Here is an 18,017-nt window from a genome sequence, read left to right as displayed (position 1 = left end):
ATCCCGGGGCTGCCCCGGCCTCACGCCCTTCTCTCCCCCGCTAGGTTGGCAAGGGCGAGATGCGGAAGGTTCCCGTGCCGGCCAACAGGTATACCCCGTTAAAGGAGAACTGGATGAAGATCTTCACGCCTATCGTGGAGCACTTGCAGCTTCAAATCCGGTTTAATTTGAAAACGAGGAATGTCGAGATCAAGGTAAGAGAGAGCCCGTCCCGCCGCCGTCCCCGCTCCTCACCGGTGCGCCCGTTCGGCTCCGGGAAGGGTTCCGAGTCCCCGGTAGTGCTTAGAAAAGCGATAACTGCGGAAAACTTCCCCGAGAATGTACATGAAACCTGTCGGCTACCGCTTAGAAGCGTGGTGACGTACGGAAATAGACTCGATAACTCGATAGTTATACAGTAGGTATGTTTATTGCGCGCAGATGCACGGGAGATCGCTCCACCATAAACGTGCATACCCGAAGTGGCAAATTATTTCATATTTATACAGTTAAACACTGCATATTCAAATGACGCCTATACGTATTCATTACTTAATCCCGGAAAAGGTAGTTTCTTCGGAGTAGTTATTTCCATAGTTCCAATTGAGTCAATTGTGATCAGTTCTTGTCCTTGGTAAATCTCCTCTTCCTTACTCGCCATTCTTTATCGATAAGTTTATATTGTATGTTGTTTTTAGTCTGTCAGTTCTTGTTCTTTCTTCTAGATAAGGGTAAATGGTTTTGCATATGTTAGCCTTCATTCATTCATTTTGACTGCCTCAGTTAGTGAATCAGGATGTTCTGTCAGTATATCAAGGTTCATCCTGTTAGTTATTCAGTCTGCTTTCCTAATTCTTGTTCTTTATGGTTGCTTTCTTTAGATAAGGCTGGAATGCCCTTCTGGCTTGTCAGTAAGTCTTTGTTAGTGAAAGAAAACAAGTCTTTCCCTCTGTTAGCCGTTTCTTTTCCTCTCGAGCTATATGGTTCTGTGCTCTATATTCTAAAATTCTTAATATGTATAACTAATTATTAATTTCTATCTATTACTGTTCTTACCCTGTATCAGTGGAGTTCAACGCTTTGAATTTTACATGCATTATCCCTTCTGGAAGGGGCCACCATGAGCTGCTGGGCTGGGGTTTTCTTCCATTTTGGTAGGATAAAATGATGTATTTTCCTTAATTAAGGAAAACTCTTAGTCTGCGCTCTACGTATGATTCTGGAATGCAGTGTTTTCCAGTTTACAGAACACTTACCTGACAGTTTTGAGTTAAGTGTCTTTTGATGAGGACACCAGAGCTTCTGCTACCTTCATGTTTGTGGCAGAAGATAAGGGCCTGCAGTTTAACAGCTTGTGATTATTCTTTAAGGGATGGCACTGAAACAGGGTAGGGTACAGCTACCAAGACACAGTCGTCAGGCTTGTTGTTGCTGCTGTTTCGTTCTTACTCCTCAGGAACACTTGGATAAGCTGGTTTAAGCCTATAAACCTTAAGAACACTCCACGACTTGCTGCTTTGTGGGGTTGCCTTGTTCCTGTCCCAAATATCTTGTTAATCTTCCTCTTGTTCCATATGTCACTAGAATAACTTTCCCTCCTCAAGCTGTCACCTGCCATCACACTTTTTTTTTTTTTTTTCCCACTGTTCTGTGTTGCAGTTTGCATTGTTTGGTTTGAGGTTTTCCATGAAAGGTTTCTCCTCCAGCAGTGGTGGTAAGGATTTCTAGCAGCTGCTCTTTTCCCTCCCCTCCAAGCACAGCCTGTGGCAGCTGATGCTTTCTCCGTGTTGAGGGTGGACATCAAAAAAAAAAAAGCAGAGTGTATTGCTGGCACCTTCCAGTAAACCTCAGTTCAGGAGCGTTTCCGTGTCCTGATCCAGCTCACGTGGTCTCTGTTTGCAAACAGAACTCCTTGTTTTGCAGACCTGTCAGGAGACCAAGGACCTGAGCGCTCTGACGAAAGCAGCAGACTTTGTGAAAGCGTTTATACTCGGCTTCCAGGTAGAGGTGAGTCTCCCACAGCTCCATGCTGAGGTTGCTTGGACTGCCTTGTGCAGTGGCTTTGGCCTCTCTGCACATTACAGGAAGAGACAAAAATTCTCAGGTGGTTTTCTAGAAATAAATTTGTTTGAAATTGGGACTGGAGTGGAAGTTTAGCTTCTTAAGCTAATGCAAGATAAAAAAAGTAACCATCAAATAGCATGTAATTAAAATGACAAAAGAGATGAGGTTTTTAGCTGCATGTGAGAGGCACGCATGAAGCAAGTCTGGCTCTGAGGTGCTCTGCACATGTACAGACTGTTTCTGTTCCTTTAGCCCAAGCCAGTGACCTGTCTGTCCAAACCTCAGAGAAAACACACCCACTTTTTGCAGCTTCATATGGACTGCCTGGTGCTGCAGACCTGTACAGATGTCACTCGTCTGGCAGGCCCGGGGTGAGCGTGGGGGTGTCTAAGCAGGGGTAGAGCTCTCTACACAGAAAAATACATACTGCTATTGAAAAAAAGTCTTAATTTATTCAATGGAGAAATACTACTAATGAAATCTGTTCAACATATAAAGAAAACATCAGCTTTCAACTGTTGGGGTACTGCAACACTCACACTGATAACAAATCTCTTAATATTTTAGGATGCTCTTGCTCTCATCAGATTAGATGACCTTTTTATAGAATCATTTGAAGTTACAGATGGTAAGTAGTTCCCACTGCAGTATTCAAGGAGTTGTGTGTGTCATCTGCAAGTACATTCTTCTGTTTCCTCCTGCTCCACTTGTATCCCTTATTCTCAGGGATGAGGAAAACCTTCATGCCATGTTATTGTCCAGGTGCAGGCAGCTATGTCCCAACAAACTCCCCCCCCAAACTTCATCCTTAAAAGCATCACTTTGTCAGAGTGGTTTGAATTTTGTCACAGTGCAACCATTGTTTTAAAGTCCAAGGTGACATAGAACATATTGGTGAATACATACGTTACATTTTTAAATTGGAATGGGCTTAGTTCCTCCCAGCACCCTGACAGCGAGGGGTGGGAAGGAGCCAGCAGACACATCTATTTCATATATTACTGTGGCTCCTTGGAGCCCCTTTTAGAGCAACATCCACATCTGATCCACTTGCACACCTTGCCTCTGTTTCTTTCCTCAGTCTTTGCTCATGCACAGTGCACAGAGACCCTTCCAGAGCAGTTGTGTGAGAACTTTGCTCTGGCGCCAGAGAGCTGGTGACGTAGCACCAGAGGCGATTTTCACTGCGGGTCACCTCAGCTGCAGCATCTGTGTGTCTGTGTTCACCACAGTAAAGCTGCTTTCCTGGGGAGTAGTTGTTTCAGTACGTGGAACAATCACAGACCACTGCTGTTACACTGAGCTCATTGTTCTTGTTTCAGTCAAGCCTTTGAAAGGAGATCACCTGTCGAGAGCCATAGGGAGGATAGCGGGGAAAGGCGGGAAGACAAAATTCACCATCGAGAACGTCACGCGGACACGCATCGTCCTGGCTGACGCGTGAGTACCCACCCGAGTCCTGGGCAGAGCAATCCCTACACCAGCCCGTCCTCTTCTGGGAAGACTTGCACTTTCTGAAACATTTGTAGAGCAGTAGTAAATCAAATTATTTAAGTGCTATTTTTAATAAACTCTGTTTGAGTATTTGACCTTTTGTTATGAGCGATGACACTGTCACAAGGGCACCTAGAACTGAGTAATTCCCCACAGTGTAAGAATTCCTTTTTATGAATAATCAAAGCTGAATCCACCAACCAGTGCAACAATGTTTGCCCTCCTGAAGCTGCTACAGCATTAAAGTTGGAAACTATAAGATCTATTTTAAGAAGGATTTGGAAGAACATAGCTTTTATGTTGTAGTTTTCTGGTTTTGAGGTACAGGGGCTTCTTTAGATTTACAAGCATAGAAAAGTAACTAGGACACTGATCTGAAATTCCATGTTCATCTCTAATCATCTCTATTAACTAATCACAGAGGCTTTTTTCCCCATTGAGTAATGCTACTTTGCTTTTTACAGGAAAATTCATATTTTGGGATCTTTTCAGAACATTAAAATGGCACGAACAGCAATTTGCAATCTAATTTTAGGTAAGTCCTGTTACCTAATTTATTATTACATATAAATAGATCTGCTTTCTGTGGGTCTTATTTTCTTCCCTGGTGTGTCCACACCTGCATTTGGAGTGGGGAGCTTGCTGGGAGTTGCTTTGTTGCCCTTCAGAGAAGGGTTTGGGGGAAGAGATGGAGAGCCCAGGACATTGTTCTGGCTCCAAAACCCTCTCCGTGGTGGAGAAGGAAGATTTTCTGCTTTTGGTTTGGCTGCAGCATCCCTCGAGGGGCTATTTTGAATGCAGTGTCTGCAAAGCCTAGAGGGGACTTGTCACACCACCAGCAGCAGCTGAATTCTGCACTTGCAGTAGCGGACAAGCTGGTTAGCCTTGACCATCCTTCTCACCCAGGGGCTTATTTCTCCACTTTTAGCACAGACACAAGAGCAAAATATGCTTTTCCATGAGACATTACCTTGTTTGCTGACTGAATTTGTGCTTTCTTCTGCAGGAAGTCCTCCATCCAAAGTTTACGGCAATATTCGGGCAGTGGCCAGCAGAGCAGCTGAAAGATTCTGAGCTGCAGCACACCTGCACTACCAAGGACTGAGGGTCAGGGTTTCTGTGCACACGAGCAGCCTGGAGCTACAGCAGCACTCAATCTTCTGCTTGATTCAGAAGCCCAGAAAAAAACTGGGACTGTTTGTGCAGTCAAATTTCACATCAGACAGCATGTGTGGTTTGAACACATCATGTTTCTGTATAGTCATTAAAAATTACTTTAAATTGGTTGTGTCTGTATCAGAAGTACAGGTACCTGATTTTACTTAAACTTACCCTCAAACAAAACCATGCTTCATTACTTTCTGAACCATCAAAGTATTGAAGATGCTGCTCTGGGGACTTCAGAACACTTTTGAGGCCAAGGAGTTGGCGTGGTCAAGTGTCATAACCACAACGCGTGGATCACTGTCTTCAGGGGAAAAGGAAGAGTCAACCGGAGTGCACAGTTCAATGGCAGGCTGCCCAACCAGTCTCTGCTGCTTATGGAACAACATACCACACGAAAATGGTAAGACCACCAAGTATTTGAACTTAAACTACATAGGCGCACACTGTAGGATTTTTTACTTTCTTGGAAGTTATTTGCAAGGGCAGCCTAGTGAAGCCGAGAGCTACCAGGTTAGTACTTGCCAGTGTACCAGAGCACAGACAACTGCCAAGCGTTGTCTCCTCACCCTCCTCCAGAAGTAGGGGGAGATGACCGAGACCCATCACAGTCTCCACTTGACTTAAACATGGGCCCTTTCCTCCTGCCTCTGCCAGCTGAACTTGTTACCATGCCTTGCAAAATAATTCAGTTCAGGTTTGTGAACAAAAACAAAACTGAAATGAGATTATCAAAAACATCAGCAAATTGAGTACACATTTCTTTCAATGTCCTAGCTCCCCATGCAGCACTTCTTCACATGGGATTATTACTGTACAGCTGCCAAGAGGTTGAATGCTGGCCAAGTTCCCTAAAGATGCAGCTCGGAGCACTCGGGGCTGCACAGGCAGAGCGCGTCGCTCTCGGCACCCCAGGGAACACCGTGCACCTGCCTGGCACATTCTGTCCGTGGGCTGCTTTATGGCCTTTATCTCAACTAGCTTGAGAGATAAGAAGGGGCAGAGAGAGGCAAGGGCACACAAGTAATCTGATCTTTATCCTAAAGCAGGTGCATGCCGATATGGACCAAAAACAGTAGAAAGGGAGAGGGCAGCGCACCCCAGAGAGCAAGAGCAAACAGCTTCTGTAAGGGACATGCCTGCAGAAACACCTCAGCAGCACAGGTCTCAGACCTTTCCTTCTCCACCTACCTTCTCAGGTTAGGGAGTTTTTTGTTTGTTTCTTAAACCACCTTTCACTTGCCACATACATTCTGAATTTAGCAGGATTTAAAATAAGGTTTTTATTTAATTTGGTCATACCTGCAAAGAGAACCACACATGTCTTTAAGAAGAAAATAACGTGAATGATCTTGAAAGATTGCAGTGAAGCCTGGAAATACTCAGGAGACTGCACCCTGTAAGGTTTTTCAAAAAATTGCAATCAAAGAGCCATGTGCAGAAGGTTTTCTTTTCTTTAGAGCAGGGCACAGAGCTGCTTTAAGTTGAACAGGAAAAGTCTAGGTAAGTACTGAAGCACTCCAGCAAAGGTTCAAATATTTTATTTTGTATTCATATAGTATGAAGGTTCTTATAGTTCCCACAACATATGATGTAGCATGCAGAGGAAAAACTAAACATTCAACATAAGTCATTTTTCCCCACACAAGAAGAAAAAAAAAAAAAAAAAGAACAACCAACCTCATCCCTCCCCTTCCAGTCCCCTAAGGAAATAACATTAGCACTAATTTCTATGATGCCAGCCAAGATATGCACAAGCAAGTAAGAGAAACCGAAAGCATTTGCTAAAATGTTTGTAACAAATACTTATGTACAAAAAATTCACAAAAGACTAGTTCCCCCTTGAAGCAGAGCACATGGCAGTTGACACTGGAACAGATACAACCACTGGCTGGGATTATAAACCACGTACTGATCCAGAGGAAGAAAAGTTACATGTAGTGGAGATTTTTGTTTTGAACATTAACATTTACCAAAGTTTGGCAACATTATCTTTTAAATTATGCAAATTATGTAAACAAGAGGAACATTTCAAATCGATCTACATGCAAAACTTCATGTCATGCAAGGACACCAAGCACCTGGATTTCTCTCTCACAGACAGAGCCCATGATGTGCAGCACTCAGTTGAAGGAACAGCTATGGCAGACAGGTGCTCGACTGAAGTAGGTTCAGACAACCTGCACTTCCCACTGCTAATTACAAAACAATTTCTTTTAATAGAAAAACTACTATACAGGAAAGATGTACTGTCCTAAAAAAAACCTAGCAAATGTTTTTCTTCCAGCCAATAGTACCATCGCAGAAAAGGGAAGGGATGATATAAAGTTGTAAAACATGGCTCGCTACTTTTATATCACACAAATATATCAAGTTACCATCTGTTACAAATCATGATATGGACAAATCTAGAAAAGAAAAACAACATTCTCCAGGCAAAGGACCGGAGAACCGCAAGAGGTATAAATTTAGATAGCGTGAAGTTTTCCTCCTCTATGGCATAGGTTAACAAGATTTTCCCCCTGTATGAATCCTATATACATATATATATATAAAATATTACCAGTTATTTATGCTACCTGTAGTATTCTTTAAATGCAGAGGGGAAGCTATCATGGTTGAAACAACAGGATTTAAATGGCAAGAACGTTTTCTCATCTAAGTACTGTAAAAAATAAGTAATGGGAGTCCTGCGCAGTTACGTCGATCCTAATTCCATTAAGCAAAGCACAAGAGAAAATCATGAGTGTGTCTAACACCTGGAGCAGCTCTATCTAAACTGAATCCAGAGCAGCAGATCTGCCTGAACCTGGACGGCTCTAACTGCTCCCAGTTCACTCCTAGGTGACAAAATCTAGCGGCCAAAGCGTTCTGCAGTCACTACACGCGCACGAGGGGCTAGTTCTTGGCAGTAGCATTGAGCTATATTCTCATATCAACTAGAACTGTACTAAGTTATTGAGCAAAGAGACACAGTCCCTGGTAATATATTAACAGGTATAAATAAACTTAGTCTCCCGTGTTACAAAAAAAAAAAAGTAATTAAGGTGAATTAATAAGAAGCAATGCTTTGTCAGCCAGTCAATATATAGAAACATCTGAACAGTCACAGGAAGAGAGTTTGACCTAACACCCAGTTAAAATTTTACATTCTTCTACTATATATATAAAACTGTGTGAAATAAAAGTAAGGATGTATGTCCATATATTGAACTGTTAATATTCTGCTTGGCACTTTGTACTCTAGTTTTGTTTCTGAATCAAGTATATTAAATTAAAGCCCACCTAGCTACTACATATAGAAAGCTACATATATATCTATATATAAATACACACACACATATATATATATAGATAGATATTTCCTTGTTATAAAAGATGAAGAAAAATAAATTAAAAAGCCAACCCCTTCCCTTTCTCCACCACACTGATATGCTCTTTCCATCTTTGCTGTCCTTCAGACTTTAAAGTGCTACACTGAGTTATTGAGAGAATAAAAGTTCAATAACACTTAGTTGGCTTCATGAGGCTCATGTTGGAAAATGTGGCTTCACAGAGAAAAATACTTCCATTTAAATACACAGAGAGCATTGCTGGACGTCTTGAGCAGATCTTCAGAGATGGAGAAGAAAGCAAAAGTGTTGGGTGGTGCCCTACAGAGTCACACGTCTACAACCATCTTTTTGTGGATATCTAGGCCTCCTACAACCTGGGAGAAAAATAAATAGTCATAAATAGATAGAATTGAAAGTTAGCAAGATACAAAGAACACGCTTTATTTGGAAGATGCATTCAGGTCCATCACCATTACAGTATTTCCCTGGCCTCTCCAAACTAATTCACATCTCACAAGGACTGCGAGATAATGCAAATGAATGCTCTATTACCCAAGGTAGTTTTATCAGTACCATTTACACACTCCGGGGCCTGAAAAACACTGTAAATGACACCATTTTGGCTTTCCTCTCCCCCCCGTCTCATATTCTGACCCTGTATTAGGTTTCAGCACATCAGATGAAATGCTGACTTTACTTCTAAAGCAGCCTGTAAAACTGCACATCTTGACACGGGAAGCAAAGGGCCTCAGGAAAGGCAGCAGGATTTCTGACAAAACTGCACGTACCCCAGAAGGAACTGCCAGTGTTCAAAGGTGTAAGGTTCATGCACAGGGAAAGGAAAAGTGAAGCTGAGATGTCACAGGAACTTTAGTAACACAGAAACAAAACTCAAAGGTCAAATACCACAAACAAAAATGTGCTTTTGTAGACAGATGGCACAAAAGAAAGTAAAATGCAAGAACAAGAGGGTAAGAGGTTGTAAGAATGAGAAGTGTCTTGCCAGAAGGTCAACAAAAATTGAAGACATTAAAAGAAAGGTAGAGAGAAATCAAGCAGTAGTACAAGACAGGAAGTTTGGGCAGAAGCCCAAGTCAACAGAAAAGGCAACATCATATTTGATGAATGGTTAGAAGACAACAGCTTGGTACAAAAGATAAACAGCTATTTCACTAATGTAGGTGTTCACAGGCTGCAGCTCCTTCTGCCTTCTCTGCAGATGGCCACACATTTTCATGTGATGCCACAAAATTAACAGCTCTACCAATAAAACCCAACAAACCACAAACAATATAAAACTTTTTTCTTTCATAGTTTGGGGGAGGGCAGAATTTTTTTTTTTTTTCATTTTTTTTTAGAACTTGCATTGATCACAAGTATGAACAAATTATGTTTGAACTGAAGGTGTACATTCAAAGAGCAGGGAACAAAAGCAATGCTTGAGTGCCTATCAGTTCAGACTGTGCCATGCAGGTGAACCTTCATTAATACACCATTTAAAATTAATGTGTAAACACTTATTATTGCCATTTGCAAATATTTAAGTTTCAATGTATCATTTACTTTCTTAAAGACAAAGAATTTAAAACTTGCTCTCAACTAATTAAACAAAGGCATGACATGGGTGAAAACAAACCACTTCAGTCTCAAGGGCCACATTTAAACATTCTGCTCAGTAAACCCCAGAGCTGTCAAAATGCACCTTCCCACTGTTTGTCCTTTATCAAGAGCAGCACTTGAGGGGTTACTCCCCCTGGAACTGACACAAATCCCAGTACCTGGCCTTTGTAAAATCTCTGCCTTCTCCAGATGGTGATAATCTCCCCAGGCTCTCTCCACACCCAGCAAAGATAAACCTTTCTAGAGGGTAATTTGGAACAGACACCTAGTTCAGAGATTGGAAGATTAACCTAAAGTTCACCTCTGTGGAACACACCTCTCTCAGTCACACACCAACCCTGACAGGGTGGGGCTTGTGACATACTCTGGTTTTACAGCTTTCGGGTGGTTTGAAGCCTTTTTCTTCCCTCAGCAGACTGCAGGTGCCTAACAAACCATGCTTTAACTCTTCTCACTCTGTATTCCACTAGGCAGCTAGAGACATTTAAAACAACCCAAAGTGCCAGTTCTTTTTTAGTCAAATTTACCTGTTTGTGACAAGGGAAACCAGCCTCCTACAACAGGCCAGCCACCTGCAACTCTTCTTTAAAGCTGCAGTTTTCTACCAACATAGAGACTGGAATCCAATATGCATCTTCATGTCAGGCTCTAGCATTTTTGTCTACATACAAAAATAATCAGGACGGGTCTTAAGCTTAGTATGCCATAAAATGACATAAAAATGACTTTGTAAAAGTTGCTGTGCTCTGAACGAAGCCATCTGCTTCAGGCACGCCACTGCCATGACTTGCTCCTACACCCGCAGACACACTGCTCTGCTGGAAGCCACCCGACAATGATACCTTCTGTAATAAAGCTGTGCCCAAGGGTGACTTGTTGCCAAATCAGAAGAAACACTCTGGTTTCCTAATCTTACCCTTTATATTGTTTACCCATTTTTCCACCTTTTTTTTTTTTTTAATAATTCCAATATCAGTGCTTTCTTTATAGAGGTTACTTACAGCACAGAATTCTTCAAAGGATATTCTTCCATCACCATCCTTATCTGCATTAATTATGGTTTTATCTACAATTTGCTGTAACTGAGTGTCTTTGAGATTGTTCCCAACCATCATCTTCAGCACCTGGAAGAGCTCTCCATTTGAGATATAACCATCTTTGTCCATATCATATATGCGAAAAGCAACTGCAGAAGTAAAACAGATCTATGTAAAGCTTTCAGTAACAAACGTGGGCAGAAAAAAGCAATATACATTCATGTGCTTTGCATTAACAAAGTGATGACACAGTCCTGCACAAGCCGAGGAAAAGTACTGCAATTTAAAGGAGATTTCTGACAGCATGTTTCATTCTGAAAATCATGAAATATCAGAAACAACACAATAAGCAGTGCTACTATCAAGTTTTAAGGGAAAAAATCTCACTTTAGAAATGTCAGCTGAACTTGTTTCTAGCACCAGCAGTAAAAGAACTCTATGGAAGGGGACCTCTTGAGATCATCCAGTCCAACTTCCCTGACAAAGCAAGTTCACTCAGAGCAGGTTGCACAGGAACGTGTCCAGGCAGGTTTTGAAAGTCTCAAGAGAAGGTGACCCCAAAAGCTCTCTGGGCAGCCTGTTCCAGGGCTCTGTCACTCTTACAGTGAAGAATTTTCTCTTTAAGTTCAGGTGGAACTTCCTGTGTTCTAGCTTGTGCCATTTGTCCCTTGTCCTATCTTACAATCTACCTTCACGATTTCCAATTTTTTCAGAGAACCTTGGTTTGCCAATTTATCAACATTAGCTAAAAAAAAAGTATATTTTTGAGGATCAAATCCTTTTTGTTACAAAAAATCAAAATACTTACACCTCAACTTCTGTTCCTTATCTCCTTTGACACTGAACTGGGAGACTCCTTCTATAAATTCTGAAGAATACAAGAAGAACATTTACAAAAAAGTGTATTTTTTAATAAACCAAGGAAATCAACATTCAGATTTTGTTTTAATTTGTAAAGAGACTCTATATTACCCTAAAAAAATCTTTAAAATATTGCTTACCTTGTGACACATAAAAGCATCAAATTATGTGGACACGTTCTTTTCTAGGAAGTATTGCAAACCCAATAATGCACCCACTGAAAGGACTTGTTCACACCAGTATTTAAGTAAATTTATTGCTAGACTTTCTCAAGAATCTGACAGAAAACTCCATCAAGATCTCTACTGAAGCTACTCCAGCTGGGAATCAAACTGTATAGCTCCTCTTAAGATTGGTTTCTCAACTTCAAGCAAGAATTACATTAAAGCTGAAAACTGCTCTAAACCAAATTCCTAAAAATATTTTTTTAAAATCAGAAATAGGGCAAAAAAATATTGACACTGTTTAACAATGAAGTCCCTAGCCCAGGAGCAAACTCTTGAGCTGTGAAAAAAGCACCAAACCCTGGATGGGATGTGTCTGGATGAGATTCTGTAGCTACACTTCTTGGAGTTTTGAGGGGTGAAAATGACCACAGTGCAGAACTGAGGCCTACAGTACAGAACCAATACAGCAGTGTGGCAGTAGCTTGAAAGGCCTAATACAGTTTCAACATGTTTTGTGAAATTAAATCAACAATTCCTATATGATTTATCAATAAAATGCTTGACTGATAACGATTTTTTTTAACTACTAAAGACTAATTTTTAAATTGTTTAGGTCTTTCGACAAGAGAATGCATGTTCCCTCACACTAATGAATTTTCCTTTTCATAGAATGACAGAACGGTTTGGGTTGGAAGGGACCGTTAGAGATGATACAGTCCAGCCCCCTCCCATGGTCAGGACACCTTTCACTAGATCATGTTGCTCACAAGTCCCATCCAAGCTGACCTTGAACACATCCAATGATGGAGCATCCACAACTCATCCGAGCAACCTGTTCCAGTGTCTCACCAGCAACATCACAAAACTTTTCTTCCTTATATCCAAATCTAAATGTACCCTCTTTCAGTTTAAGACCTTCCCCTTGAGCTTCCCTCCAAGACAGAAATAAAGAAATTAATCAAACTTGGCCAGGTGACAACAGAATTCATTGCCACTTACTGCAGAAGCATTTTACTACATAAAATTGATTTTGACAACTTCCTGTTCCCACCCAAGAGGAACAGCTCTTGGTAATCATTTTAATCACAGCTCAGTGTCACATACAATATACCATCATCTTTCATCACTGCCTGCTATTCACAGGGGAATCTGGAGCAGTTACATACAACATTTAGTGCTTCAGAAACCCATACCAAGAAAGTCTTAAAACTTCAACACTCCGGTTATGCTGTAGTTTTCCTTACAGAAATTTAAAGGGTTTTTTAAAGGTTAGCAGCTTTTATATGTTAACATTTTATTTTAAATGTTAGCCTGTCAATACAAATGAGATTTAAGAACTTCCTCCAATTAAAAAAATATAAATCAAAAATTATTAACCTTTTCTAGTCAGGGGCAGTGAGAAATAAGTATTGGCTTGAACAGAAGTTACAGACATTATCACATTCAAGTGTCAGAGTCTGTTTTAACAACTAGTAATGGAGGTTTTTAACCTGCTGGCCCTTTTTAATCACAAATATTTGAGGTGTCCAGAACTTCAGAGGAACGTACTACATCAAAAATTCTGTTTTTCCACTTGAAGTGTCTACCTAAGATTGTAAGAAGAATCAACAGAAAAATCAGGACTACTATCACGAGCTTGTAAACTATTTTCAAAATACTCCAAGGGACATACCCGTAACATTTGGATAAGCATAACTTATGCACAGACACACCATGTACACCATCTACCCCACTTTTTTCAGTCTCTTCAGACCAGCCTAAGAATATGCTTTGGATAGCACCACAATGAAGAGTCTGAATTAGTGTACTTTGAAATATACTTAGTGAGTTGTTTTAATAAGACCTGTAAAGCTATTACTGAACAACCTGCTCTTTTAAGTGTTTCTTTCAGGAGTGCATTGCCCTAATGCACCAGAGAAACTGGTTTTACTGGTACTCAGTTTCACCAGGAATTAGAACCTTATTTTGATGAACAAGTTTTTCTTCACTCCTCCTCTCTCAGGTGAAGCAAAATTTGAATTCCAAGGCTCCAAGAATTCCAGTAAAATGCCACCACCTGTCAGGAGGCACTGCAGCTTACCTTTGAAGTCCACTTCTCCATTTCCATCTGTGTCAAATATATCTATTACTCGCTGTACTAACGGGTTCTGTTGCAATTCAGGTAAAGACATGAACTCTTCCACGCTCAAAGAACCAGAGTTGTCCAAGTCAAGCTTCTTAAATCTCTTTCCTAGTCGTTTTATCTCATCAGCATCAACTGAAAGGGAAAAAAACCCACATCTATTCTCAGAAAGGCTTCAGTAAACCCTTTGCCAGTTCAACAAATGCACATTTCACTGCTTTCCTACCAGAATTTCTCCTACTTCATTACAACTATTAAACACTCTCATGGAAGATTATAAAGATGAAGATAAACACAAGCCTCTTCATTCTATTTCAAATAAACCTTACCTTTTTTCCTCCCTGCACCAGCCATAATACAGTTAGCCTCGTGACTCACTGAACACCACACGCTGACACAACATTTTTAAGGATTGAGAATGCTTAGCTACTTCTTAGTCAGACAGCTCTTACAAGTACCAGGTATGAAGAAATGAAGAGACCACGTTTGCTTTGCAGAAGCACGTATTACGTTTACACTAGACTCACCTAAGTTAGAAAGACAATTGTAATAGTAAACAAATTAGCAAAACTACTGATTCTTCAGCACCCCAAACATATGGTTTATCTCCTGGGATACATGCCATGTTAAGGAGGTTAACACAGTCCCACTGTTGACCAGTCACCACTCACCTACTCAAAAATATCACCCAGACAGACTTAAGATAATTTTTTTTTCTCCATCTCAAACAGAAAATGGATACTCCTGTAGTCATGACCTGCATACATTGGGGGGTTTTTGTCTCAGAATTTTAAGCAGTTTCAGGTTCTGCAGCAGTACAACTTCAGCCATCTTCCTCAAATTTGAAGAGGACTTCATTTAAAGCATATATATAGTACCCTACTTTACACCTCTGATTTTGCCAGGAATAGACTACTAAGAAATCTTGTACTTTGTTACTGATGAAAAGCTTGGAAAAACTTCCCTGTAACAACCTGAAAATTCCCCATCAGCAGCTTGATTTATGAAATCAAAGCTTGTTCACAAATTGCTCACCATGTTTGGTTATGAAGGAGGAACCTAGGTTCTCAGGAAGTCCTGGGAAGTGGCCGGCACAGAGCAAACTACAGCAAACATATCTGACAGAATCTGAAGCTTTCTAACTCCCCACACCAATTTCTTTCCGAACATGAGTAGTCTCCTCAACATTTCTTAGATATGTTTAGTGCATTTGCTCCAACAGCAAAAGAAATTGTTTCCTAACTTCTACAAGGCACATTCATACCACCTGATCCACTTCACATCACATTCGTACCTTCTTAGGCTTTTGTAGAAGTGCAGCATAAAAACAAACAGTACTTCAGTCTTTCCAGCATGTAAGGTCAGCCAACAGGCAGAGCTTTATGTTTGGAGATTGTAGCCAATTCAGAGACCTGATCCTCTACCAACGCAGTAATGAACTGCTTACATTTCTTTATATTCTTGCCTAAAAACCTACCAGACACAAATCCAGAGATACCCAGAACTGTAGTTAGAACTGTAGGCAGAAAGGGAGAGAACATACCAGAACTCCAGAAGCACAAGATGATTTTCTGTCAAGACTTATTTTGCCCAAGTAGTAAATTCTGACATTCTGCAGTTAGTCAGTCGTGGTAACTACTGCCAACTACAGAGGCAGAGGCCAAGAGCAGGTCCATACGCCCAGAACAATCTTCCTTTCGCTGTGCCAGCAAGAGACAGATCTGAGTCTGCCTCTAGGCCTGTACAAATTAAGGCTAAACAGCATCTGCAGAGACTTCGTTTCCTCAGTTTCCGGTTTGCAATTTGGCATTTCAGTTAATGAGGCCCCTGACTGCAATAAAGCCACGCTCCTTCTCCCCCCGTTCGCACGGCAGCGCAGGCCGCGAGGGGAGGCGAGCCCTGAGCAGCAGGGCCCCGCACCAGGGCCCCGCAGCTCCTCTCCGCCCGCACAGCCCCGCAGAAACCCCTCTGGGCCAGCGCACGGTAACCTGCGCGCAGGACGCCAGCACAGGAGTGAAGGGCAGTGCTTAAAAGAGAATGGCAAAGCAGAGCTCCGCTGGCAATTAGCCCAACCAGCACAGAACGCTTCCTCTCACCAGTACACTGGAGGTATTGCCAGCTCTTGCTTCTCTGCACAGGAACTCCTCCGTTGCCATTTTCCTCAACATCTCAGAGCTGTAAGTGGAGCCCGTCAGTCCCTGAAATGGTCAGCACTGTCTACCCTCACCCCCTGCCCTGCTGCCAGGCTGTCAGACCCACTACAGCTGAGTGCAAAGCCAGCACCCCGGCAAGCTCTTAACATGGGAACCTCACTTTTCCTGCAAGCTCTACTCTAGACTTGCACCTCACATCGAAAGCCATAATATCCTAAAAAGCCCCTTAGAGCACAAGCATTTGTAAAAGCACAAAACCATTGTGTGGTTTGTCACACGACAGATGCAAACACATTTTCCAATGTAAAATGAATAGATATAACTTATACCTACATAATAGTTACCCATATAAGGACTTTTCCATGACATCAGTCTACTGTTATCAGTCATGTTTAAAATTATGTCCTGGTCCAACCACAACTCTCCTGCTTCCTTACCTGGCCTCAGAAATCACACTGTCTTTCAAGCAACTGGCCTTTATTTCGTCAAGACAAATCCCTCACAAATTATCTATCTTTGAAATCAGAAGTTTGTAATTGCATCATGATGGGAAACTTTGAAATAAAGCCTGTGAGGGTTACTATTAGAACCATTTCCTAGAGGAAACAAGAACAATAAAAGGTACATGAATTATGTTTTTAAATTAACTTTGCTTTGGAACAACTAAGCAGCAAATTGCAAGTATTACCTATAGTGCATAAAATGCACTTTTGTCCTCTTACTAGTCAGTGAAATCTCACTTCCAATATTAAAACAAAGATAAGCTCTGACTAAAACTCAAAGATTAAAGACCCCTCAGCAACCTGATCCACTTCATGGTTCTGGAATTTCACAAAATCACGACAGAGAAGTATTAAAGCAGCATTAACAAAGCTGGATCTCTTCTCTCTCACCACACAAACTAATGAGTTCGCTAATTGCAAGTTCTGAAACATTTCTACCTTACACTTCAGAAAACCCCAAGTACCACAACACAGCAACAACTGGCACCATCACAAAGCGGGACATATCTGACAAACAAGGGAAGCCTGAGCTGGGACTGCAGACCAACCAGCAGCCACTAGATAGCATCATTTTCTCAGAACCCCACAGCAGTGTTAAGCAAAGCCTTATTTTGTGATTCTGGCCCCATCCCCTGTTTTGGGAGCTAAAATCCACAGGACTCTTCCTCACAAATGCATAAGCAGTGGAGCCAATTAGCACGTACACCAGTCAAACACTGCTACATAGCTTTAAATTGTTACAGCTGGCATAGAAGACAGACAAGACCACTCTGCCACCACACTGGGCTGCTCCAGCAGAGAGGGAAGATCTTCCACACAAGACTTGCTAAGGAAACAAACTTTTGCCAGAAAGACATTTTATCTCAAGCTAATCCATCTTTAGCCAGACCCACCAATGTGAATTCAAAGAGAATGTTTTACTGGTCTGTTCAAAGACTGATCCAGAGCACAGAATGTCAACAAGTGACGGTACTCTGAAACCACGTGCTCTGCCAACATCTGCTGGGCACAAGATGCACTGTGCAGTTAACCAGCCTCACATGTGCAATTAGACAGATAACGAAATTTTACAAAGCAGCAATGCCTAAGAGGAGATAAAGCACCAATTTTTTTTCTCTTTTGGAGATTGTTGTCAAAGAGATCAAGATTACAGATGATAAAGACACAAGTCAGATGATGGAAAAGGAAGAGGCTGGAGAGGCATGGAAAAATTTTTCTCAGGAATTTTTTTTCTGTTTTGCCGAACTGTAGCAAAGCAACAATCCTCTCAACTATTAAAGATGCTTCATACTTCAAAAAAATGTTAATTACTCCTCCTCCACATATTCACACATCCAATTTCATAGCTCATGTGGTCAATGCCAGTTCACCTGCAATACTGAGTCCAGGTGCAGATGCTGAGCAGCAGTTTCTGCTAGAAATGAGCATGACAGATTTGTCATCCCTCAGCATGAAACATTCAAACAAAGGGTTTGTCTGCATTAGAGCTGAGAGAGGTTCTGCTCTTGGGGGGAAAAA

The 18,017-nt window shown here is 41.4% G+C and overlaps 2 protein-coding genes across 2 annotated transcripts in view; one reads left to right on the top strand and one right to left on the bottom strand.

The window, feature by feature from the left end:
• Positions 1-44: 44 nt before the first annotated feature.
• Positions 45-4,611, top strand: PNO1 (partner of NOB1 homolog (S. cerevisiae); the record flags this gene model as incomplete). The annotated part of the gene is made up of 6 exons (XM_008936298.1): positions 45-194; positions 1,903-1,986; positions 2,611-2,671; positions 3,366-3,483; positions 4,002-4,072; positions 4,544-4,611. Coding segments are annotated over 6 exons (552 nt in total), but the record flags the coding sequence as incomplete, so codon positions are not given.
• A 1,616-nt stretch (positions 4,612-6,227) lies between these two features.
• PPP3R1 (protein phosphatase 3, regulatory subunit B, alpha) overlaps positions 6,228-18,017 on the bottom strand; it is a 16,631-nt gene continuing 4,841 nt past the window's right edge. Inside the window, exons 2-5 of the mRNA XM_008936297.1 lie at positions 13,802-13,978; positions 11,502-11,561; positions 10,658-10,842; positions 6,228-8,410 (exon numbers count right to left, since the gene is read on the bottom strand). Of these exons, the coding sequence (XP_008934545.1) occupies positions 8,363-8,410; positions 10,658-10,842; positions 11,502-11,561; positions 13,802-13,978 (470 nt within the window). The 3' untranslated portion in view covers positions 6,228-8,362. The remainder of the gene's footprint in view (positions 8,411-10,657; positions 10,843-11,501; positions 11,562-13,801; positions 13,979-18,017) is intronic.

The sequence above is a fragment of the Merops nubicus genome, unplaced genomic scaffold, assembly GCF_000691845.1.
Source record: "Merops nubicus isolate BGI_N331 unplaced genomic scaffold, ASM69184v1 scaffold30082, whole genome shotgun sequence".
In the NCBI taxonomy this organism is placed as follows: Eukaryota; Metazoa; Chordata; class Aves; order Coraciiformes; family Meropidae; genus Merops; species Merops nubicus.
The sequence above is the reverse complement of the archived record's forward strand: the minus strand, read 5'-3'. Positions and strand labels throughout refer to the sequence as shown.